Source organism: Nilaparvata lugens, chromosome 7 (assembly GCF_014356525.2).
Source record: "Nilaparvata lugens isolate BPH chromosome 7, ASM1435652v1, whole genome shotgun sequence".
NCBI lineage: Eukaryota > Metazoa > Arthropoda > Insecta > Hemiptera > Delphacidae > Nilaparvata > Nilaparvata lugens.
The window spans coordinates 48,055,313-48,083,020 of NC_052510.1; the positions used below are offsets into that span (position 1 = coordinate 48,055,313).

Consider the following 27,708-nt stretch of genomic DNA (forward strand, 5'->3'; position numbering starts at 1 on the left):
TATAAATTGTGCCAGTCCATACTACAGCTGTGGATGTCCTACATTAGAGAAAGAAAATGAAATGAAATATTTAGGTGTAGTATTGGATGTACATTTACGGTGGAGCTCGCACATTTCATACATCTGTTCAAAACTTAGAAAATTAATTTATAAATTCGTTCAATTAAGGAATGTCCTTCCTATCTATCAATTAAGAATGGTATTCTTGGCACTGATACAGTCAATTATCTGCTATGGTATTGTATCCTGGGGAAGTTGTGGGAGTTCAATTTTGCAACCTCTCATAATTCTTTATAAAAGAATAATAAAAATATGTTTAAAGAGACCCATAAGATATCCAACCGAAGTATTGTATAGAGAATTTGGCGTTTTTAGTGTTGATACCCTATTTGAAATAAATCTTTTGAAGTTTGTGTATTTAAGACGTTCAGAGTTTCCAGTTATGGATGAACATGTATATTCCACTCGTCAAAATCTTGCTAATAAATGAAAAGAACCCTTCACAAGAAGTAGAGTGGCCTCCTTACATGCTTTTGCTAAGGGACCACGACTTTTCAATAAACTGCAATCAGATATATCAGATGCACCCAGTTACAATTTGTTTAAGAATAGACTTAATCGCTTCTATGAAGAAAAACGTTTAATAGAGGTGTAATATTATTTACATTTTTTTGCTGTCTTCATTCAAATTTAATTTATTGTTAAAGATTCATAATTCCATCTTGTGAAAAGCACACTGATTATTGTATAAAATTTACTTTATTGTTTGATACCTCAAAATTGTTATTGTATTATAATTAAGTTGACTCAACTAGAGGGCGAGACATCCCTCAACACAGGTTTAGCCTAAAGAGGGATGCACTGTTTTTTTCTGTTACATGCTTAATATTATTATCTATGTTCAATTATTATGCTTAAGGTATGTATTTGTATTATATAACCCATTGTAATGTTCAACCATTATGTTTAATGTATGTATTTGTATTACCAATTATTGTAAAAATGCAGTGAAATAAACAAATTATTATTATATATATCGAATGATGCTATAAAAGTTTTATAAATTTATATCGATAACGTCCATAACGTCACAATTATTCCCAAAAAATACAATATCAATTTTGATAAAATTTGTGTAAGCTTATTTCAATTTTGATAGATTTAAAATTGAATGTATGCATACCTTCATTCCAGGTGCACCAGGCATTTGGCCGAATTGTTTGCCATCTGGCCTGAAGTTCGCTCTTGGTCCAAGCTGAGGTCTCATCGCCGCGTTCGGCCCCATTGAATTGCTCATATTATTTACACTACCCCACTGCAAACAATTAAACAAAATGAATTAAATATTAGTATAGTTTAAGTTCAAAAATGATTTAGTGAAGCATACAGTTTAACTACATACATTGTATTAAAAAGCTAATGAAATTCGGATTGTTGAGTGCATTTGCCAAACTGAAGAAAGCATGAGACTGAATAAATTCATCACGTATACAGATGGCAACTATTTTCAAATAATGAATCAGGTGTTCAGAGGAACGAAATTTTAGGATTTGGAGTTGATCAACTCAAAAAATGTACAGCTGATTACGGATCAAAAAACCAATAGGCTCGGTTGCACAAAAGCCGGTTAAAATTTTATCGTGATTAATTCCACGAGAATCAATCAAAGAAGGTTTTTTCGCAAAGAAGGTTCTCGTTGAATTGATCACGATTAAACTGTTATCATTTTGAATTAAAACCTAGAGAAATTTCAATAAAAGGGTAAATAGTTGATTAAATATTGCATCAACACCAAATATAATACGAACAACCTATCATTTAGGCCGGTTGCACGCATGTTGATTTAAAATATAGATTAATGTCGATTAAAAAAAATCGCCATTCATTTCATTTCCAATGATTTTTGATTGATTTCAAACTGCCATATTTTTTTTATAGGAATGCAAAGTTTTGTGATACATATTTGTTTATTTATTCATTTAAAACAATATGGGAGCATACGGGAAAACCCCCAAAATTGCTCCCTAATCAAAAAAATTCCTAATCACTTTACAAAGAAATTGAAAATATACTGAAAACTAAATATACTGAATACTAGAGACTTTGACTATACTATATACTAGAAACCATTTAAAATAAGAGAAAATAATAAGAGAGGAATCAAGAAATTACAAATAACATTCCAAGATACAACCTTGTGTTCTAACATCATAATAATACTAAAAATAATCTTTCAGACGGCGCTTTACCAGGGATAACATTGTCCCAAGAAAAGACTACTATTTATTATTTAATGTGATAATTATTCATTATTTTCTGAAAATTGAAAAACAGACCTGCTGCGGGGACTGAAACGGCGGTTGGCTGTTGGGCGGATATCGGTGCTGGTCTGCCCACTGACTGCCGGGTGGCGGGGGCTGTTGCTGGGGCCCCGGGGGCGGACCCGGCCGAGGGGGGCCTCCACCGCCCCACTGGCCTCCGCCTCCTGCGCCACTTGGTGGTTGGCTAGCAAACTGACCGCCCGGGCCTCGGTACTGGTTGTTGTTTGTACTCGACCATCCTCCTAAAAACACAATCAAATTGAAATAAATTATATATTTTCTCAATTTTGTGTCTGAAAGGAGAAGAATATAATAAGAATTTATAAGCAGAAAAAAAACATTTTGTTGACAAATTTGATGCAGTGTTTCATTAGTAATAGATGCATCTTAGAATAATAATTATAAAGTAATTCTAAAGATGACCTAACACAAGTTTTGACAATAATTATTATTTCATCAAAATTCGATGGATAACTAAAAATTATAGTTCAACTACGTAAATACAAAAATATAGAATTACTAGGTAATAATCTTAGTATACGAGATTATTACGTAGTGATTCTATACATACTTCTTATCTACGTAGTGGGACTATAATTTTTGAGTTATAATAATTACGTATACTGGTATGAATTATTACTATACCGTACTTCTGAATTTTGTATGTAACAGTATATTACTATTGTGAACTTTACATGATCAGTATAACATTCATGGGAAAAATCAATACAATATTTCAACTTGTGAGGGCCTGCATTCTCCAGTTATGATCAAGTCTCAGTTGACTGTAACTTTCTCATGCAATAGTCGACATTTATTTATTGTAGCTTGTGACTGACTCAATTTGGTATTTTTAATGGATTGATATAATATATGCAGCGTTGTACAACAGCTGCAGAAGTGAGTAGTGAGACCATATTATCAACAGTTTTTTAGGCTTTTTTAGAGTCTTCATTGCAGGAAACTCTCCGTTTGACTTATTGGGTTGGCTTCTAATCTGGGAAAACGTCTAATATGGTCTCGCCCTATTTATTGGTGCAGTTTGTTGTTTTGCATTCGTGCTTTCATACCGCAAAACTAGATAAAGTCACATTTTAAACTTCTTGATAATAGAGTGATTGATAATTTTGGATTTGAGATTTGTTGACTGACCTTGTCCACCGTAGATGGCAGGCGGCCGCTGCTGGTTGTAGGGTGAGGGCGGGTAGGGGGGTTGTCCGGGGGGTGGGGGTCCCGGGGGCTGGTCGGGGGGTTTGGACGCAAAGTCGGGGTGCCGACGGGGCTGGTTGGAGGGAGGCGGAGGGGGCATGCACTTGCTGGGCCCCCCTGCGCTGCTGTTGTAGTAGTCGGCCTGTGGTGAGGGAGCGTTGCCCCCCGGGGGCGCGCCTGCACCCCCCTGGCCGGGACCTGGGCCCCCCTGGGGCGGGTAGCCACCGGGACGGGGCGGGTAGCCGGGCTGATAGCCTCGGTAGGGGTCCTGGCCGCCACCCGGTTGACCTCCCTGACCAGCTGGACCTTGACCGCCGCTACTGGCGCCTCCTTGACTATAGCCCCTGTACAACAAATTCAATTACATATTAAATATATTCAAATTCACAAATTATACTGAAAATTTTAAATGAAATTTGAAAATCAAAATATACTTTTCAACAAATATATATTTATTGGACACAGCATATTTAACTCAACACTATTTCCATGACAATGAACAAAATAAACTTATCAATGCAAGATCCGAGATTTTTAATTTCCCAGAACATCTTACAAAATTGGGATGTGTATAAGTCGTTAGAAAACATAGAAATATAGTGTAGTGTACATGTGTAATACAAAATACAGAATTCAACATTTATAAGTTCACAGAATTCAATTTTCATGTAAATACAAGTTGCCCTAAGCTGTCATGAATTGTGCTGTAATAAATTATTTTAGAATTGAATCGATCTGAGGAGAAAGGGAACATGTCAAAAATTTTCATTTTTTTATGGTTGAAATGAGTTGTTTACTGTGGGATACATCAATTGGAGTTGAAAGGGGACATGTAAGCATTCTCTTTATACGAGAAACAGATATCGTAGTTTTGCTGTACTGGAGTGAAAGGGAACTAGTCATGACACACATGTTTCCTTTCAACCCCGAACATTCGAAAATCAACTGTGTCAGTTGTGATTTTTATGCTATTGTTAGGTTATCATTGATTCACGCGTTGCTTTGAGGTTAGATTGCTTTCGGTTGAGGTGTTTATTGTAAAAGTTGAAGAGTGATAATTTATAATATCATCATGAGTAAAAGGAAGTTAACAAAAAACTCAATTTTAGGGGGTGAATCTTATATAAGTGCGTATACTACTGGATTAAAATTGTTGTCTTGAAAGAGTTTGCACCCTAATGACAAAAAACAATCTTGAAATTATCAATACTTTTATTCAGTTTTTTCTCTCCCCTGAAAAATTCTGATTTTCGACATGTTCCTTTTCTCTTCAGACCGATTCAATTACACCCAAATTGTATGGGAGCAAAGAAGACAAAATGGGCTTTCACCTGTTGTCTCATTAGTAAAAATGAATTTTGGCTAAAAATTTCTCAATATTCAATTTCATATTATACAATACAATAAAAAGCAATACCAATGTATAGAAAATATCATAAATGCGGAAAAGAAATTTACTATCAAAAACATTGTGGCATAAAGAAGGGAACTGAATCGATGTGCTGATAGAATTTGTATCAAAAAAATATTATTGGGTCAGAAATGTAAAATAAGTTAAAATGTATAAGATAGTGTTCTTTGTTATCTCGCGGATTTTGAAAAAAATTATAGTTATTGCTTGTTTAAATTATCTCCAGTAAGTCTATGTCTATTTTCCTTTTGAATTATTTCTATATCTCAATTGTACTGGGAGAAAAATTGAATTTAAAAATCTGTAAGGGAAAGCAAAAGGAAAAGATTACAAGTATTTATTAAAGATCAAATGCAAGTTGATAAAAGTTTACCTTTCAGCTTCGGGAGCACCATAGGGTGCCGGGGGGTACATGGGCCGGTTGGGTGGGTAATTACCCCCACCTGGCGCCGGGCCTCCCGGGTACTGCTGATTGTACTGGTCGGGATACTGCGAGTATCCACCTTGGTTTTGGTAACCTCCTAACATACCTGTAATTCAATCAGAAATTCATTCATTTATTCATACATTTCCCATTCAAATTCTATAAAATGATGATTAATGACAAAATAATAATGATAATCACAATAATGCAACAGATACGATAAATTATTAAAGAGTGTAATGAAGATGATTTTAAAAAATACTTTCGAGAAAAAGGATGGTTATTTTTATGATTTATTTAATGATTTGTTATTTTTATTGAAATTGATGTAGTTAGGCTATGCTCTCATAACCTTTCTGCCAGTGCATGGGTAATAGAAAGTGCGTGGATGATTTGATGATTGATGAGATAATCAAACGTACATGCCGCCAGCGGGATTACAAGGCAGTGCCAACAGACTGAACTTTGTTAACGCTCTAGAACTACCCAACCGGCGTTTTAACGGTATCTTCCCATTTTCAATATGGGTTATCAAGCAAATGGTCATGAGATATTCAAATACCCCGTAATATGTGCTCCAGTGGGAAGGCATTGTCTAGATTTTTTTTAATTTCAGAAATGTTAGCTACTTCTTGGGATGAAAATTAATATAATTTGAGAGAAGTGATAATGAAGATAGAAACAGATATAATCAACATTTATTTGTACAATGATGAATAAATATTGGTTGATGCATTTTTGTCAAATTAATTATGAAAAGAACAATACAACATCAATAAAAACACAACTAAATTGATGGCAATATGACTTTCTCGACTACTTTTCGTGAAGACTACAGAGAAAATAATTTTGAACTCAAAACAGAAAATATTCAGGATAAAAGACGACAATATCCGAGATTTATTAAACACAGAGTTAAAAAGTAACTAATATTTACTTGCAAAACAAAAACATTGATAAGAATCAAGAAGACATGAAACCTAATTGGAAATAAACACCATAAAAACAAATACCAAACAACTAAAATACATATATAAGTGAAAAATATATACTGGAACACTGACAAATAACTATGGAGGAAAGAGGACTGAATTTTAACAACAACTTCAAAAAGCAAAGTCAAGATGGAAAATAGATACAAATTGAACATAAAACTACAAGGAGGAAAACACAATGATGCATTGATGGTTGCTGAAAACGATTACACAGAGAACACTCACTGGGTGACAAGATAAACTGCACAACTTGAAATATACAAGATGAAAAGTTGAATACACACATAAATACAGTCGAACCTTTGTATAAAGAACTTTCAATCAACGAAATCCTCTTAGTAACGAATTTTGCCACATGGCATTTTAGAAATGTCACTGGTTTTTTAATGTAAAACTAAGTAGACTAGTAAAGCGAAAATTTTCTAGATATACCCTAATCAACTTCGTTACACAGAGGTTCAACTGTGAGTTGATAGTTGGTTGAGGAGATTGGAGATAAGAAAGTAAAGTTAAGAATTGAAGGAAAACCATGAGTGTATATAACAGTTGAACAACAGAAAACACCGAGGAGAATGATGCAAATTTCAACAAATTTTTAAACGAAGGAAAATCTTTAAAGAGTGGAGATAATAGTTGAAAGTTGAACAACAAAATATACCCAGAATGATGCAAATTTCAACTAAGGAAACACAAACTAATAATGAAATAAACACGTGGCATGCTGTAAGTAAATGTTCGACCTGGTGGGACATGGGGGTGCCTACCCCGCAGGGGGGGAGGGAGGCTGCTATTTGCATTGGTCAGCATGTCTTCGAAGGGATTTGACACGCTTATATCGGGAGCCGCCCCTCCAGTCACTGATCCTCCACTCCCTATATCACAGTCGATTAGAAACTCAATCATTCATTCCTCGATAGATTGAACGCTCAACTTTGTTTGTTATTCAAAAATTCAAGTTGTAAATGGTATGTTAAGTTTACAAATGTTATAGTTACACTATACTATTTCATTGTAGAGCAAAATATTTTCCAAACGAATAAGTCATTGAGGTAAATTTAACGCTGAACTTAGTGTCAGATTGATTGTTATTCAAAAATTCAAGTTGTAGGTATGTAAGTTTTAAAATGTTATAGTTACTCTATCTTGTTTCATTGGAGCAAAATATTTTAGAAGCAAATAAGTAATTGAGGTAAATTGAACGCTGAACTTAGAGTCAGATTGTTTGTTATTCAAAAATTAAATGATATGTCAAGTTTTATAGTTACAGTATATTTGTTTCATTGTTTGTAGAGCAAAATAATATCTATACAAAAATGTCATTCAGGTGAATTATATTCATAGTTTTCATGTTATACTGTAACACTATATTGTTTGTAGACCTTTATAAGTAGATAAGATCTTGTGGTAAATGTGAATCAACATGGTCGAATATTGGAGATTCCAAATGTTGATCCAATACGGTAGAAATTCTACTTCTAGACCACTATTATGTAAGATCTGCAATGTGTGGTGCAAACCATTTCAAAAACAGGATTGATCCAAGTCAGAAACCGTTAGCAATATGTTAAATTAAGAGATTATTTAGAATAGCGAATGTAAAAAATTTTAAAACATTACTCAACTACTGTAATTATAAAATGCTAAGCAATGTAGATTTAGAATTATAAGTAAAGAAGTCACAAAGTCGAAAAAACCAGTGTGAAATAATTCTCGAGAAGTACAACCTACGAGCCCAACGATAGTTCATTTTTAATCATTGTAATGGTAATGATTGATAATAAAGATTCAGCTTCAAAAACATTATACAACAGTAGATAAAAATCGAGGTAAATAAAATAAACTGCATTGGTAAAAAATACAACTATCAAGTATTTGATGAAAGGGTGTGATTACTAGTATCATATCCTTACTAGTATCAATACTAGTGATTACTAGTAAAGGGTGTGATTACTATGATCAAAAACTGTAAAATGAAATTATAAGAAATCTACTATCTATCTTTTAACAGTAGAATAAAATTCATGTCAATCCTAACACAGTATCTAATGATTTTCAACTGTACAATCTACTCTCGTATCTAATGACTTGTAACTATGGAATGAAATCACATCAGGCAAAGCAGTCTTTCCTAAAACCGATAGCAAGAATAACATGAGATGTGATTATTCATTTTTAGTAAAGCAATGATGGTTAGGCAATTTTGAAAGAGTGGTTGAAGTGTTGCTATTATTACATGAGATGTAATGATTCATGTAATATTATTAGCGAAGAAAAAGTAGGCAATTATATAAGAATGTGTGAAGTGTTGCTTTTATTACAGGATATTATTTATTATTAGCACAGCAAAGGGAGTTGATAGGCAGTTTTGCAAGAAAGTTTGAAGTGTTACCTTGGTTGGATTGAGATGGAGGCCTTTGGTTGTTGTAATCTTGAGGGTAGCCGTAGTTGTAGCCATCCATCGATCCACTGCCCGGTCCTCCCCCACCGGCTGGAAATGAGTCTTGTGAATTTGATGAACCTGCACATTGCAAAACGAAAATTTCAAATTGATTTAAAAAATTCAAATTGATTTAAAAAATTCAAATTGATTTAAAAAATTCAAATTGATTTAAAAAATTCAAATTGAAGTCATAAAAAATTAATTGAATAATAACTGAAAAGTATGAATTGGAAGTGGAAATTTCAATTATGAGAACAGTCAAGGATAACAAAATTGAAAGAAATTAAATAAAATATTATTGGAATAACAAATCAACGCCGAATTTGGACATCTTGAACGTTGATAACTTATGCCTCATAATCATCCTACAAATTTGCATAATTCACAGTTTTGAAATAGTGTGTGACTCTTTACGACAAAATGACTCATATAGAAAGCGAAGGAAATTTCATCCCTTATTTTCCACGTTTCAAGCGGAATAAAGCAATATCTAAATACGGTTCTGAAACCCATTTTCTTGAATCTTTCAGGTAAAACAGTAGGCTGAGATTTAAATGAATTGGGCTCTAAAATCACAAAGCCCTGATTAAAACTAGTCTTCATTTCACTCAGGGTACTGAACTTTACGAACTTTACAGCGGGTATGAGTCAATACTTTTTCGCACACAAGCGCAAACTCCATGTTATTGTTAGCTCACCTTTTGATGGACTTCATTTTCAAAACCTGAACAAAACATTATCAGTGTGATTTACGCAAAATAGAATCCTTCCTCTAACAATATATCCAGTAAATATCTTACTTTCTTTGGATATAAATGTTTCAACACGCTTTTCCATACAGTTGCTTATTCCTAAAACATGATTGCATTTCGGCTCAACATAATTGTTTCTATGAATCTACTATAGCATAATTTATATATTTGACATTATTGCATTCTGCTCAATTGAATTGAAACTTTTAGTTGATGAATTTTAATTCTAATACTAACAGTTTGTAGAGAATCTGGCGACACTCTACTTTGAGTGCACTATTAATATCTATATTATCAAATTTTAAATGATGAAAAACAATAATATAAAACATGAAGTACCCTTTTATTTAAAACATTTCAAAAAGCTTTTAGATGAAAGGGTACTTGATGTTCTATACTGTTTTTTAAATAATTTTTAGAAAAAAGTAGTCCATACTGAAGTGATTTTATCGAATTTCAGTATCGATATTAAATTTCAGTATCGATATCGAATTTAAGAATCGATAGTATGAAATTTCAGTATCAATAGTATAAAATTTCAGTATCGAATGGTATCGATAGTATCAAATTTTATAAAATCACTTGTATGGGCTACTCAATCAAAATTAATAAAAATAATATAAAACATGTACTACCCTTCTCATTTAAAACATTTTGAAACGTTTCAACGACTAGTTTCGGCCTACTTTGGCCAACTTTGTTATTTTTGCATTTCAACTTGAAAATGGCCAAAGTAGGCCGAAAGTCGTTGAAATGTTTCAAAGTTTTGAATAAAACTAAATTTTTAACTAATAGTTTTTATCAATTTTAATAAAAAAAGAGTTAGTTTTTATTAATATCTAATTTCAGTGAAGATAGTATAGCATTTTACTATTGATATTATTGAATTTCAGTATCGATACCTGATACCATCTAACCTTGACCAACTTGAGAAGTGAACCATGGCCAACTTCTTAAGTTGATCAACATCTAACTAACTCAATCGTTAATATCGATACTACGTTAAAATGTCGATACGAGTGATCAAATATTGTTAGTTATGAGTTGTGGTACTGACTTGTGCCGGGAGAAGGCACCGGATTGGCCTTGGAGCCCTTCTTCTTGGTGGAGGACTCGACCTGGTTGATGATTGGCTGCGGATCGATGCCGCCGCGGTCAAAGTGGCACTCGAACGGCAGCAGGTTCTTGGTGTAGTGTTTTCGCAGCGTGTAGGCCGCACTTGACGACGCGCCGATCCCCAGCAGGCCCGCTATGTCCTTCCAGATCTTGTTTTTCGCCACCTACATCATACATCACACAATACATCAGTCTATGTCGCCCCCTACACCAGGCAGGGTCTCACCTCGTCAAGTTCTCAGTTCATCAAGTACCTATTTAGACCATTTACAAAGGCGACTCTCCACAAGTATTTCAAGTCCAGGTGATGATGAGGGGATGAATGATAATACAGTAGGTACCTATTTTGACCTTTTCTTGTATTTAAGTATTAATGATTTTGCTTTTATGTATTTGTGATTAAGGAATGTAATAAATGTAAATGTAAATGTATTTACAAAGGCAACTATCCACAAGTATTTCAAGCCCAGGTGGAATGAATGATAATACAGTACAAACGTTTCTATTTGTGATGATTCCATGAATGGATCAATAGAGAGATGAGTAGTTTCTATCTCAAGAAGTACAATGGTCAAAATAGATACATTATGAACTAATGCCGAGAAACATGATGAACTTGACGAATGGCTCTGTGTGAAAAAAATGGGAGGTTGAGCCATTCAGTTCGTCACGGCATCAGTTCATCAAGTAGTACCTATTTGGACCATTTATTGAGATAGTACTAGAGATAAAAACTAATTTGGATTGTATTCAATGTATTTTTACGTTGCTATAGCACTGTTCAATGTTTTCTGCAATAAATATTTTGATTTGATACTGAAACAAATAAGAAGTTGAGCCATTCAATTAGTCAAGCTTCACGTCATCAGTTCATATTTTGTACCTATTATGACAATTTCTTTAGTACTACTGGAAATAGACTACCTTGGATTTTGTATTCTATGTATTTTGACGTTGCTATAACATTGTTCAATGTTATTTGCAATACAATTTTCTTATTTGATTTGTTTCAGAAATGAGAAGTTGAGCCATTCAGTTCATAAAGTTTCACGGCATCAAGATTTCGTTGCAGGCTGATACACGGTCGGCTACACCGTTGCACACTAGTTCGGGATTAGTAAGAACTGTATAAGGAAAATGAACTAAATCGAGGCAACTACAACTAACCTTTGAAGCTGGATTCGCACAAAACTGTGACAGTGAACAGTGAAAATATAATTTCCACAAGCTCTAATTGGACTATTCCCTCTCAGCCCGGCCGAGTGAGTATGAATAATACCATTCGAACTTATGAGAATGATATTTTCACTCTTCACTGTCAGTGTTGTGTGCAAATCCAGCTTGAGAAGGTATTTCTTAACCTTTCAGAAGAAACCTTTGAGAAGCACCTTCAACTAACAGCAGTTAGTCAGATTTTAGGTTAAGGAAAGGTTTTTGCTTTTAAAAAGCAATGTTCTAGTATTATTGAGAATGTTTTGATTATTTCAGAATAAGATACATGATACTGTATCAACTGGATTTTCTCAAAGCAACAGGAACTTGAACTGAAAACTTGATGTACTGAAGTTGTCAACCCGGGCTGGTTCTCGATCAACTGAGATCTTGATGAAGTGGATATCACCCAAAACACACACAGAACACACAGGGGAGCAGGAAGGGAGCGGAGCATACACAAACATGTAACGAGAGGTGAAAAATAGAGAAAAGTAAAATGTATTGCAAAGCTGTCTAAAATAATGACGATGGGTCAAATTCAACATGTAGTTGAATTCAAATATAATTCAACAAAGTTGAACTATTCATATAAATATGCTTATTCTATAGCAAATTGTTGTATATAAAAAAGGTATTCAAATTCAAATTGAGTTTATTCACAAAATCATTACAAATGCAGTACATGTATAAATAATATAAAACACTTGTGAATTTTCCCCACATAGACAAGTATGTGTGTGGGGAAAGAGTTCTAATGAAAAATAACTTGGAACTAAAAAGAGAATAATAAATATTTATAATATAACTTGAGAAAATTTAAATGTATATATAGAACACCTTTGGAGTAAGCATATTATGTATGATTCAATAGAATGTGTTCATTTCATCCGAACTGTCAATTTTTAGACAACTTTCCGGTACATAAAAGTATAGGGTCTACAAACAATTACACAAAAAAGAGCATCTTATAGCTGGAGATGAAATAGAATACACATAAAACAACAGGGTCTACAAAATCACACGAAAAAACCATCTCAGAATGTAACTGGGAAGAAAATATAGAATACATAGAATGTACATAGAATCGCAGAGTTTACGAGCATTCAAATGACAATAAATAGAGCATCCCATCTATCTACATAGATAATTAGGAAACAGAAAAAATGTACGATGATTTCAAAGCAATTCACGGGAAGCTTTTAGGGAATACAGTAAACGGAGAAAAGACAGAGGGTGATAATATAATGCTTAACCGAGGGATTTTAAGAAATAGTGAAAGATTTGTTCCAAAAAAGACAGGATATAATAAAAAAATAAATTAGGAATAGAAGCGTTGAATGATATTTGAAGGAATAGAATAGAATAGAATAACTTATTGGTTCACTCAAGATGGGTTATATTATTATCATTATCTGTATCTATAGTCTTAGAAAGTCATTGGAAAGTTTTATTTAGTGACTATGTTCTTCAGGAATGAAAATATCTAAATTGTTCAAAACTTTCATTTACATAGATTCAAAATTATTGGTTTTGTTTCAACTTGTGTCAAGAATTTCAAATGAAACATTTTCATTATTAGAATCCTTTAGGTTGTACCCATGATAAATTTAAATTTTGAGAGCCACTAATCACATTTGAGAAACTAAGACAGTAAAAGTTGAATTCTCTCTTAAAACTCTTTGTAGCATCTCAACCTCATATACATTTCCAAAATCTAGATTTTGAAACGTAGATAATACTGTATATGAAATGGTAGTTCCAACACCAAGTGTAGCAATAACAGAGAATAGAAAAAATATTATTATTATTGAAGTATCGATTCATCAAGACAGGATACCAAAGCCTCCTGCAGATGGTAGAATATTGCGAAAATTACAAATTATCATTAGTCTATTTAGTTGATTAAGATATTAAAATGTAGGCTAAAACTAATAAAATAAGAAAAATGTGCAGTATATTGTGTAGTTCACTATGGGTTCACTAAATTTGAAAGATGAGCAGAAGCAGTTAGCATTAATCTAGCTGCAGATTTAGAAAATTTGTTAATCTTAAGAGTACCCACTCCAAGTGAAGCTCTTGTTGGCAATTCTTCTGTATATTTCATTTGATCAAACCTCTAACTTCAATCATCAAGTAACATGGTTTGTAATGAGAAGATATCTTTACAATCAGGAATCAAATAAGTATGAAAGTTATTGGAGAAGTTCAAATATTCCTTATTTTCCATTATTTTTATTCAATTTATTATTTATATTTTTTTCATACAACTTTTATTTTGGTAATTTCTGCCATTATTTAGTTTGTACAGTAAACTATCAATCTGATATCATATGAATATGTTTGAAAAAAATTTGATTCACTACTTCAAAACTAGACAAAGATGAACAGAAGAATCAAACACTTAGCTACACAAAACGGAATACAATCATTCAAAACAGAATTCACAAATAATAATCCATATAATCCATCATGTCAAATTTATCTGTGAAAAAGGAAATAATGGAGATCTATGGAGATTCGCCTGTGCTCCAATATTTCAGCATTTGATTGTGAAGTATGGAAATCAATCATATCTACAGCTAATTCTGTAGACATAATAATAGTTGAACCTTCCACTTTTTAATGCAAAGAAAACATTTTTATATGCCTTTGAATAGGAAGATTTGAACAATAGATAAAAACATCAAGGTTGTGCATTCAATAATAAAACTTTTTTTTTTCTTTTTCTAATCTATTGGACAGGTTCTTAGAACATAATCTATGCAATTGAAATATTTTTATCAGCTTCTGTTAGCTAACAATAGGGCTTCAAAAGTCACTTTTTTGAGGCAGATGGTACACATACCCTACAAAAACTACTGGTCAGAAAAATTTGAGAAAAATATGCATGTCTCCTCTTCAATATAGATAAAATTACGTCAACTTTGTTTTTGAAAATCACTAAATCACTAAATCATTAAATTTTTTATGTATTTTAAACTCCTTTTTCACATTCAATGTTCGTTCTATAGACTTGAAATTCATAGCAGCTTGTAGCGCTGTTCTTGATGAATAAATTTGATGCTTAAACTTCTTTTATAGACACAATAATAGCCGCTGGTATGTGTACCTTTAAAGCACGGTTTTAAGCCTGCTATGCTCGGGGGCAGCAAGTGATCGCTGGAGCGATCTAGCGGAATTAGTTTCTCCCTAGAGCTAAAGCGTTCGACGTTAATATTCTTTATCGATTGGCTGGATTCTAGATGGATCAATTTGTGTATTCAGCATTACATTCACACGGAAGTCGTTAAAAGTTTAAATTCGTCATTCACTCGGTTCATAACCCATAAAGAAGCCCACGATGTTGGAAGAAATACTGTTATTTCAATTACTGCACCGCAAACCAGTTTAGTGGCGATTAGGCAGCAATAGAGAGAAATGAAAAGAGATAAGTGAGAAAGGAAAAGATTTTTCATAATAATCGGACAGAATAAATAAGAAGAATTCAACATTAAAATGATTAACAATGTTACAAACAAATCGCATCAATAGGCTGTTCTTGTTCAAGGATTCATTTTTATACTTGTTATCTTTTTATTTATACCCACTGTAAAATCATTTTTTGGACATAATATCATGTATTGATTATTAAATATTAATAACAGTATTAAAGATATATGTTATATGTTATAGGTAATATGAATAGTAACTCTTCGGCTAGGCGCACACCAGTTAGTCAAGACAAGACAAGACATGATCAGACACGTTTAAACACAATACTTCACATTGTTGCTTGTGACGCAACTCACACTGATTAGTCATTGCAATTGGACATGTCTTCATAAGCAACTATGTGAAGTATTGTGACTGAACGTGTCTGATCATGTCTTGTCTTGACTAACTGGTGTCGCCTAGCCTTGGAAAACAATCTTTGGCCTAGGTCATTATGAATGAATACATAAGTATTTTCTACTTTAGTAAAAAAGTAGCATCCTTCTACTTCCTAAAAAAACAACAATCAATTTATTGTCCAGTTAGAACTAGAACATAAAATGAGTAACATTAAAGGTAATTTTGTAAACAGTAATTATTAAAGGTAACAGTAAAGTAATTAATTACTAGTAAATAATATTTTCTCTAGTTGTCTAATTAAAACTTTCTTCAAAAACACTCTTTTAACAATTTGTCAATCAAACACCACATTTAAAATTCGTTTTGCGAAATGTCTTCTTCACTTTCAAGTTGAGATGAAGGCTGACAGCAAATTGGTTGAATAATTACTATCAAGTCTAATTGTTTTATATTTTCTGACAATAAATTCGAACTCAAACAGCTATTTTACAGTTTGCATAATTTGAAAGGACCTTCTGATTGGGCAGCACTCTGAACGGGTCTTATAAAAAAGGAAAAAAGCTTTGAACAGTACAAATTAGTAACTTTCTTCAATCCTTGAACAAATAGCGTTCGACACGAGTCTACGGCATGCGAGTTAGTCGAAAACATTGAGACTTGTACGTACGTTGACAGGAGGGTGGGGGACACTTGACACACATAGTGGTGTTAGTGAGACAGACAGACAGATAGAGAGTAAATGAAAATAACTACTACCATGGAACTACACTGCACCTTGCATACCTCCATGAATCCCCCTCTCTCCTTGACGTAAAGGTACAGTCGAAAAAGATCGAGGGGATTCTTGGAGATGGTGGGGCAGGCGGATATCGGCGTGCCACGTTCGTCCATGAACTGCAGCAGCTTGTCCAGCCACACTCGTCGCTCCACGCTTTCGTCCATCTCGTACAACTTACCCAGGCTGTCGTGCTTCTGCTGGGCCATGCCACACAAAACAACAGTCCATTAGACAATCGTCATTGTATACAATACACAAATCGAATCAATTTTATTGCACAAGTAACAAAATATAATAGTCACTGATAAAATACAAATTATAGTAAAGGATAGTAAAGTAAATTGATGTAGTTTCAAGTTTTAAGTGAAGCATAGTTTTATATAGTGAAATACTATATAAGTAAATTATCAAGGTGGCATCCAAATATCAATGGTCTTTAGATATAACATTGGTATGATCACTGGCCATTTAACTAATATAACTGAAGGACGATTTGATAAAATAATAAAGGATAACTTTACTGTATATGATAAAATTTGAGACACACAAGTAAAATGAGACATCGTACTTCAGATATGATTAATAATCATAATAAATTCTGTTCTGTACAAACAACTTTTAATCAAATTGGGTGAAATCGAATAATGAAACCTAAACTTGTGACGAGTAGATAAATGTGTCAAACCAACTATATGATCAATTGATGACTGGCTATCATACTAATAATAGGTCAAAAACCAAACGTATTGATAAAAATAATATATCAAACCAATGTTATGATCACAGTGGCATCCAAATATCAATGGCATTAAGATATAATCACTGACCATATAACTAATAATGATGATAGGTCAAACTAATCGTATCAATATGTCAAACCAATGATTATATGCCATCAGTGGTATCCAAAATTTCAATAGTACTGTATTTTGATTCACCACTGGATTAATCACTGGCTAGAAGTGATGTCTACATTCAGAATGACGATTATGTGAATGAACCCAATTACGTTTCAAAGTACAATACACAAGCTTAAAACAATACAACGCACTCTTCAAGATAAAATAAATAATTAAGTACAAATTGAACATTTGTAACATGTTAAAAAATTTGAACATTTGTCTGAGAATGAGGTGCAAGCTATTTAATCAGCACAAGTGAATGGGATAATACATTTGTTGCATGAGAAATCTATCAATAAAAAAAAAGAATAAAGACAGTTTTAAACATAGCAATCAATCAAGCTGGAGAAAGGATTCATCAATATTACTGAATACAGTGATTACAAAAAAAGCATTGGATAAATCCAGGTTGGCATATCTATTGCTATCACATTTAATGATTGTTAAAAACAAGCATGTATAGTATCAATAGAAAAATGAGTAGGACATTTAATGATTGTTAAAAACAAGCATGTACAGTATCAACAGAAAAATGAGTAGCACAAATCAGATTGATAAATTACCTTCATTGTCTAGGACGGTATCTAAACAACTGTTAAACTACAAATAGTAGTTGTTAATTATCAGACTATCTTGTTTATTTCTGATAGTAAATGGGTTTTATGAATAACGCAAATATTGACATTGATTATCAATCAGTATGTTGGATATTTGAGCAACGTATCAAACTGAATAAAGCAATTAATTTGCATGGTTTGATTGTATCATTTGATTCAGTCGTCTTCTGGCATTTCAAGGGATCGTGCAACACGATTAGAAGACGAGATAAGATAAGGGAAGAATGGAGAGTTGAAACTCAGCCCATCTCTACTAGATCCTTGTGATGACTGTGGTCAACTTATTCAACAATAAAAATGCTGATCAAATGAATAAATATTAAAAAAAGTTCCATCACATCTATTCATCATTGATAACAAAATTTATCTTTAATAAAAATTATTGTTTTCAATTTCCACCTCAAACAGTAATATGGACACTGATTTTTCATGATAACAATTTCACGAATTGTTGATATTTCAGGAATGTTTTGAATGGATATGGAGACGCATACAATAATAATACAGTAATTAATGAACTGTGATTTGATGATGAAACACTAATGGCAAACAGGAACTGGGTTCCTTTGCTCAGTAATGTGGGCAACATTCATTTTCGATTATCAACAAGCTTTTATTCATTTATCTAATTATGACAAAATATAGAAAGTTCAAGTCAGTAGTGATAATTTATGGGGAGAAAATTATGAAAACACAAAAATGTGGTCAGCAGTCACAAATTTTATTTGTGGGAGGATATACTTTTATGCAAAAATGAAAAGATGTAAATAAAATATTTGATGCTGATTCATGCAGCCAAATCAAGCTTGTGAGAGGGTCTATATATAACATGCGATTATTGGGATGAACATTGAACAACATTCTTGTTAACCAAGGATTTTCTATTATATTTTTACAAGAGAATGAATTAAAAATGAAGCATTGAAGGTTTTAGGCTGGAAGCACACACATTCACATTCAGTTGAATCGCATGGCAAAATAAACAATAACGAAACATAATAAAACAAATATGAGGAACAGAGCAATCATTTACGACTACAGGTGGAAATTGTAATGGTCAAAGAATAGAGAACACTGTCACTAGTCAGTAATTTGTGTTAAAGAAGATACTAGTGAATAATTTTACACACCAAATTTTCGCATACATTGCCATCATGTATTTTTGAAAGTCAGACATCATCCAAAAACTGTAACTATAGAGGTTTCAGATTAAAAACCAGGTTTCAATCTCAGTTTCCGAGATAAATGGAAAATTCCTACCAAAACAGAGAATCATAACTTCAATCCAAATCATACTCATTAAACAATGAAAATGGAGAGAAAACCTATCAAGTTGGATTCAGAATTAAGGAAGTAACGAACGGAAAGTAACGTCAACGAAAAGGAAAAGAAAATTGATTGAAATAAGATATTTTTTCGAAATGCATGCTTATTGGGATTAGCGAGTGTTATCTATAACAAGCAGAAATGAACGTTAGCGTGGTTATTTGTGCTCGAATTTCGCAAGGCTTTGTGTGTTAATGAAAACCCAAAATACCAACATTAATATAATGATGTCTATAATAACCTTTGTTCTGTAAAGATCCTGTGGCACATGACTGTTAAATACCTGTAAAAAGACACAAATAATATTCAAACATATTACAACCTTTTCTTGATTGTTTTGAAAGGGGTCATGAACTCCATTAAGGTCACCGAAAATGAGAACACTGAATGGGCCATCAAACTATAAAAGCTTGTAAGCATTGAGATTGGGAGAATAGGGTGATTATAGTCCTGTATCACAAATTAAATAAAATATATTACGAAGGAAAGTTATTAGATCAAATTCCTCAAGTATGATGATGAGAAGATACAGAGAACCCACTTCTCTCAAAATCCTGGAGTCATTACACACATGATTAATCACGATTTGATTGATCAGCTTACTAAATTAGAGATTTTCAAGTATTATCAAATTTTCCAATAACTTGATAGTGGAAATATTTATCACTACTCATTCTTATACAGACAAGCTTATTTCTTCTAAGCGAACAGCCATTTTTACGGTTTCCAAGCTAATAAAAGCTTTCATGATATGACTTCGCTGTTCAGCTGAACGTTCAACAAAAACTTATTCAAATTGATGAGTCATAATACATCACATCGCGGTTCCAAATGAGGGTTGAAACCAGAGTATTTGCTTTTATTTTTCCCTTAAGACAGTAGCCTTGACTTTCAATCTCAAACATAATATTATTTATTCAAAATTCCAAGTAAACAATAATGCTATGTAGAATTGACTCTTAATGAATATGAACTCTGGACTTATATTCATAAATGTATTCATCTGTTCAATTCTCTTAACTATATTAAATTATTATACAGAATTGAACTTGTGTGAGAATTTAGGAATTTCTAAATTTGTTACAATTTTACAGATTTTAATATAAAACTACACAAGTAGAGAAGATAACATATCTTGTGGTTATTTAACTTTTTATGAGTTTTGTAATGTATTTGAATGAATGTACTTACAGGACTGGAAGGCGTCCGGGACCAGGTGGGACTGTTGTCGGGCGGATAGTCGTTGTCGTGCATGGAGGCGCCGGGGGGGCCAGGAGGGCCAGGGGGGCCAGGGGCGGACGGGGGGCCGGACACGGGTGACGGGTGCGGATGGTGGTATAACATACTGCTATCCTTGTTGCCGCCCCGCGACTTGCCGCCTCCGCCGCCGCTGCTGCCGCCGTCCTCGCCGCCCCCGGAGGCGGCAGACGCATTTGACAGCGTCGACTGCTGTGAGGCTTCGTCCATCGGCGTGCCGTCGGGACCGGTCGTCACGACTGACGTAACGCTTCCACCTGTCGTCTGGCTGCCGCTCACGCTTGTCATTACTGTGCCTAAACAAACAACATTCAATCATTCATTCTCTTCTACATATTCATACTTCTTTCAAAATTAGTTCAATTTATCCTGAAGAATATCTAAAAATTAGAAAAAAAATGAAATTGAAATGCAGTAGAACTCCAGTTACTAAAAAAAATATCTTAAAATTTTTAAAATTGAAGATCAAATAAATGAGAAAATCTCATATCTCTTCATTTGTCACATATTCTAATCATAATCTATCATTTAAATACTCAATGTTCAAATAAAACGAGAAAAGGTATTGTCAAAACGTGGAATAATGAACTTTTTATAACAATTTTACATGAATTTTCAGAGAAACCAAAGAACCGTGTGTTGCAACGAGCATCAATCTAAAATAAAGTTCAACTAAATATAATGTTGAGTTCAGTTCATGGAAAGGTCATGAGTTTCACTGAATTTTAACTTCAATGTAATATTATTTACCCGATAATAAGCACAGTTTCACAGTTACAATATGAGAAACTATGACTAATTGAGCAAGACAGGTCATGAATAAACTATCCAACAGATAGTTTCAAGTTTTTAGTAAGTAAATATCATCTAAAACACAGGATGTTATTTATGATCTATTTTAAATTCGAATCTATTTGATTTCTAAACTATGATTAAGTATGTATATTTCATGAAAAGATGTTGAGTTTACCAGAAGCGGTGGTGGTTATGCCGTTGTCATGCATGTCGGCCATGTGTGGCGAATGGGGAGGCAGTGGTCCCCCGCTGGGGGTGGACGCAGGAGGCGGCATGGGCTGGTCGTGGTGGCTGTTGGGGGGCGGTGGGCCCATGCTGGAAGGGGGCGGTGGACCCATGCCCATGTGCTGGGGCGGTGGACCCATCGGCCCCCCGTGGTGGTGGGGCGGCATCGGTCCCCCTGCGTTCGACGGGTAGCCGCCCCCGGGACTTGGGGGCATGCCTCCGGCGCCGCTAAGACCCACTTTGTGTTGTAGGTGCTGCAAAAAAAACAACCAATATATAATTTTCCAAATTAAAATAGTGGAAAGTAAAATAGTGGAAAAGTTATAAGTTATTATAGCAATCTAGAAGAAGCCAGACAATGATTACGAGACAAATTTAAATACAAATTGTAAATCTGTAAATATTCGAAAATTTTTGCCAACCACAATTACCTCATAAAGAGAGGCTTTTGTTCAATTAATGAATGTAAATAAAGCTTTTATTATTATTATTATTATCATAATTTTCCAATCTAATTCATTCTTTGCTCATTGATGATAATGTAACAATTGGATTATCAAAAATTTGTCAAGACAATGTACAAAATATGTATAATGATACATAGTCATATATTATTGGCAATGATATTATCTCACAATAAGAAATAAAAATGCTCAGTATTCAATCTATGTTCAAAAATGTGGGAATTTACAATGATAATGTTTTCACAACTAAAAATTGATTACCTAAATAATTCTACAATCAGGGGTGCCCACAGCATGTTTTGATGTCGCAAGTTGCGACATGAGGCTGAATTTTGGGGGGATTTTTGGAAAAAACTAAGGAAAATTGGGGGGATTTTTCAATATACAGTTTTCTAAAGTATCTAAATGGATACCAAATTTTAAGAATTTTGGGGGGGAATTTTGCGACATGGACCATTGGGGGGATGGGCACCCCTGACTGACATTGACATAAGATGTAGATGTGAATTAGTTTACTGTTTACGAAAGACTGATAAATGTGTGACAACCAAAACTGTGTATCTACCTCAACATTGTTTTGATAAATCAGTGATTTTGACAATTTCAATCGGGTTTCATTCACTATATCTACACAACGCAGAAAGTATTGAACATAACCATTCAAATATTGGCGCAGAAACATGTTAGCCCAGTCGCTGGCCAATGAAGGCAAGCGCTGGTAAACCACCCATCCAAACACTGGCGCTGGTCGACATTGGCCTTCATTGGGCCAACATGCAGATGCGGCATAACTATTAACCGATTGTAGATTGTTGATAACAGAGAGCAGCTAGTTGATAGCGACTTGGAGGAAACTTGGATAGCTCTATTAAAACATACCAAGTTGAAATTGTGTCTCTCATAGTGGGGTTGAGAGCAACGCGACTACCAAAACTCATAAAACTTATGTATTTGCTCCAGATTCCGTCACTTTACTATCACTTGTTTGCTCTCCGTATGAGAACAGCCTTATTATCGAATTGAACTGATAAATTAAAAAAAAATCTTCCAATCAAAGATAACAGAGAATATTGTAAAAGTAAATAATAGAATTTTTAAATACTAATTATAATTTAGATTTGTTGGACTAATAATTCATCTCCATTTCAATATCAATATAAATTGCAATTGATTATTTCAATTTCAATATAGTCTTCAATCGAAAATGAATGATTTATTTACTTACAAAACAATAAACTAACAAAACAATATTTCAAAATAATTATAAAATTGCAAATGTAGACAGAATGTTGAGAGACTGACCTGCTTGAGGTAGTGAGGCGGCGTGTGAGAGCGCGGTGAGGCATTACTTGGCTGGGGCGGCGTCTGTGGCCCTGGGGGCGGTCCCGAGGGACCCGAGGGTCCCGTGGGCTGAGGGCCGGGACCACCCTTGCCGCCCCCAGCCGCCACATGGTTGTTGCCGGCGCCAGGATGGGGGCCCATCATGGGAGGACCCGGGGGCGGGCCCTGAGGACTGCCCCAGCCCTGGTAGCCACCAAACTGAGAATGGGACACGTGGTTGAGGATGCCTCTGGAGGGCGGGTATTGCGAGTTGGGGGGGCCGGACCCCTGTGGGCCGTAGCTCTGGTTGGGAGGCGGTGGACCCCCGTACTGCATCGGGGGCCGTGGACTACCCGGGTACCCCTGTGCACCCCCTGCCCCCTGCTGCGGGGGCGGTGGAGGCGGGTACTGTTGCTGGCCTGCCGCCCCGTAGGGTGACCCAGGGGCCATTTGCTGCCCCACCATTGGCCCCCCGCCACCTCCTGGTCCCATCTTGTAATTGTGCATGTGTCCACCTGGGGGAGCCAACTGTTGCTGGTAAACACCTACAACAAAACAATACATCAATCACTCATTCATAGCAGACTTTTGCATGATTTGAAAATCAAAATAAAATACAGTACCGATAGTATAATTTCTCTACATCAAGTAATATAATAGTTTTATTTCTTTGTTACTCGTCACCAGCACTGAAACTAATATATTGCTATATCTATTACAGTATTAAGTGCTGATTCCAAGTATGTGATGTGCAGTCTTTAATTCAATTTTAATTTGCAGGCTGTGTATTCAATTTTTTCAAGACAATAAAATTAAATTTGATTCAATTTATTGTAATTCTTCGACATCTAACTCAAATTAAAACTTTCTTGCACATAAAATACAAAATACATTAAATATCCTTCACAATTTCAAATGAGCAATAAAAACTCCATCATGAATGATGATGTCTCTGTGTTTAGAGGAGTCTACACAGCACCTATGATCGAATGAATAGTTGTGACAACTCAAGTACTATATTTTTGTTTTCTTGTTCAAATTTCCCACTCTTATACTCAATAAATTTCGAATACTGTAACAAATTTCAATTCAGATTTAATTTACAATAATTTCCTTTATGGGATGAAAACCATATTCTGGAAATTCATCTTCAAAACGATGTCCACCATTTGAAGAGAAAGAAGAGTAATTAGTCACTTGCGCAAAAGCAAGGACAGGTCTGTACTAAGAGTGGTCAAAAAGTAACCAACGAGTCTTGAATTTTCTCTCTATCCACCTTCACGTGTGAAGATGCCAATCGTGTGAAATAAGATCAGTGTCAGTGTTGCCTCACACAAATGTCAAAACCATAGGGGAAATTCAAGAGCGCTGGAAATTTTTTGAGAATTTACTGTATATAAAGTAGTGCCGAGCATGCTTTCACCTAGCGACTACTTCCCTTTTTTCGTGGGCACCGTTATGAAATCGATGATTCTTCACCCTCGTAATATCATGTAGTTTGATTTTTATTTTCCATGTATGAAGAGGTTTTCTTAATATACTTTATTGTAATATCTACTATTTGATTGTAATTTATTTATTTATCAGAAGTTTTATTGGCAAAAATGATAAACATTACAACTTAGAAATACATAATAAAAGCAATACAAATTTAACAACGTTGGAAAATACTATTACAAAATGAAATGCCAATTGAGTATTTGCATCTCTTTACTTTACTTTTCTTGTTCGTCACAATTACTGAACTGCATTAAGGGAGCAACGATGCCGCAGTATATGACACGTCAAAGTTTAATCTAATATCTACCATCCCTCCTATTTCAACACAACAGACCTGTTTGAGATCGTAATATAAAAATAATCACAAAATTAGCGCTAAAAAGTAGTTAGTGAGGCCGACAGTGACTAATATTGTTCATTTAATTGACATTGTTTGATTGAAAAATAAATTTGAAATTGAAAAACTGTTCGGATTTGGCGCTTTTGCTCACCCTGGCTAGCGGCGATTGGTGAGTGTGAGATCCTGGCCGGACCGCCACCGTCTGATTGGCTGCTGGGGGGCCTCGGAGGCATCGGAATGTTTTGTTGGCCTGCAACAAGCAACAACATCAGCACATTGTCAACATGTTTATCAAGAATAGCATAAATACCAAGACTAGCATACATTTGGCAATAGTAGCTGGAATAACACCTAGTAATGCCGATACATTTCAACACTCCTCATACAATCCATATCAATGGTAGACAATAATTCATCACACTTTTCTAAATGTAACTTATCCATTCAGTAACGAGAAATCGAATTCTAGAGGGAAACTGTAGTTTGAATGACGATTAGCAATTCTTGTTTCTTAGCAACAAGCGATTTATATTTCTTTCATAATATTCTATTGTACTAGGATCTATAAATGTTTATGACTTCATAAATAAATAGAAATATGATCAATATAACTCTATAAAATTGGTCTTGAGTCACACTGACTGCCAATTCTAGTCACACAAATTTTCAATAAGTAATATCAAAGAGAAATGAGGGCATAGGAAGATATGTCATGGTATTATAGGTCGTTTATGTTTCAAATTTCAAGCCTATTTTTTGTCAACACAAGCCGATTACTGTCCACTACTGTCAATTATTACTGTTTTAGCCAAAAGAGAGTGTGAGAACGCACATTACTCTCATCGTCACATAGGTTCACGAAAAACAACTACTATAGTGAGGTGCACGTTATAATGGCAGTGTAGGAAGATAGGAGAAAAGGGTTCCCAAATGTTTTGGTTGCCTTGCCACCAAAACAGCTGATACTGGTATATCTGATGAATTTAACTGTTCATTATTGCTGAAAATAGTTAATCATATTTTATTTGTCAAGAAAATATATTTTCTTATGATGTAATAATAAATTTTCATGATTGAGATTAAATATTTTGTCAATTAGTTGAATTTCTACATTGTTGATAAACGATGTGGCAACATCGCAAAGCGTAAAAGAGATAGTGCCATCTGCTTTGTTGAATGATAGACAAGGATAGCAACACCATTTCAAATCACATACTGCCATTATAACGTGGACCTCACTATGGGACTATCGGCTTCAGTTAAAATGAAATTTGGAACATGAACGCCCTATAATGAGATCCACGTTATAATGACAGTATTTGATCAACTTTGGTTTTGCTATCCTTGTCTATCATTCGACAAAGCCGGTGGTACTATCCTTTTCTAGGTCCACAACGATGCCAACGATGACAGTGTACAAATATAATTAATTAATGCAGAGAATCGGCATCGCCATTCTCCTATCTTTATCTAGCCATTATAACGTGGACCTCACTATATACCATGGATATCTTCTTATGTTATCATTTCTCTATGGTAATATAGTGGACCCAATTGTTTCCATTAGAGAGTCAACCCAACGGTGTTCCAGAAGAATTGGGGTTGACACTCACTTGAAGAAAAGTAGGTTTTGGTTTTAGGACTGAAAATTCATCAAATTGGAAATTGTAGTGTAGGTCGAATTTAAACCTCGAATACTTGAACATTGAAAAAGCCAAGGATCAAGGTCACCACTACAGTAACCTTGACACTGAATAAATTCATTCAAGAAGTGATGTCGAAATGCAATTTCCCACACCACTGATAACACATACCAGGTCGTGGCAGCAGTTCAATCGATTCAAGAATGTTGAAAGAAACAACAACAAAAATAGCAGAAAGATGGAAGATAAGATGAATACGTCTCAAGGGGACAGGGAAAGTAAGTAGGTCGAGTCACACGCAACAGAGAGAGAGAGAAAGAAGTCGGCGGGTAAGACCGTCAGCTGAGTGATGCAGTGTCGTCATCATCATCATCATCAAAATCACGAGCAGTAGTAAAGAGTGGCGTAGTTGTAGTAGTAATGGTATGCGTTGCATTCCACCCCCATTGAGAAAGAGGGTGGGGGTGGGGGGTTTCGAAGAGTTCTGAATGAGAAGTTTGTGTTCACCAACAGATAGGGAGGTCACGGGTGGGGAGGTGGTACACAGCGAATGTACGTACAGATATGGACGGATAGAGGGCAGAGGCAAACCAACCAACACACATACATTTACAAGGGATGTGATAGAGTAGTGCAACTTAAAGGGGAACAACGACTCGACCAGGAAAGGGATGGCAAGGGGGGGGTTAAGCTGACGGCAACCAGGATCAAACGATTCCATTTACTGGTGGCTGGCGGCTCTCAGACCATACAATTCGCGAGTCCAACCCCCACCCCTCAACACCACCAAAACCCACACACAACAAGCAGTTCACAACTTTTGCCCG

General features: G+C 34.7%; 1 protein-coding gene across 12 annotated transcripts in view; it reads right to left on the reverse strand.

The window, feature by feature from the left end:
- The window catches only part of LOC111045849 (trithorax group protein osa-like), a 157,121-nt gene that overhangs the window by 9,930 nt on the left and 119,483 nt on the right, over window positions 1–27,708 (reverse strand). For 2 of the 12 annotated variants that reach the window (XM_039432932.1, XM_039432943.1), the window contains 13 exons: window positions 25,390–25,488; window positions 23,381–23,943; window positions 21,565–21,868; window positions 20,529–20,890; window positions 19,579–19,620; window positions 16,471–16,689; window positions 10,610–10,832; window positions 8,750–8,878; window positions 7,101–7,232; window positions 5,315–5,471; window positions 3,474–3,874; window positions 2,337–2,563; window positions 1,184–1,315 (listed from right to left, as the gene is read on the reverse strand). In XM_039432932.1, the coding sequence (XP_039288866.1) occupies window positions 1,184–1,315; window positions 2,337–2,563; window positions 3,474–3,874; window positions 5,315–5,471; window positions 7,101–7,232; window positions 8,750–8,878; window positions 10,610–10,832; window positions 16,471–16,689; window positions 19,579–19,620; window positions 20,529–20,890; window positions 21,565–21,868; window positions 23,381–23,943; window positions 25,390–25,488 (2,990 nt within the window). The remainder of the gene's footprint in view (window positions 1–1,183; window positions 1,316–2,336; window positions 2,564–3,473; window positions 3,875–5,314; window positions 5,472–7,100; window positions 7,233–8,749; window positions 8,879–10,609; window positions 10,833–16,470; window positions 16,690–19,578; window positions 19,621–20,528; window positions 20,891–21,564; window positions 21,869–23,380; window positions 23,944–25,389; window positions 25,489–27,708) is intronic. The other 10 variants (XM_039432935.1, XM_039432933.1, XM_039432936.1 and 7 more) reach the window with 10 other exon arrangements.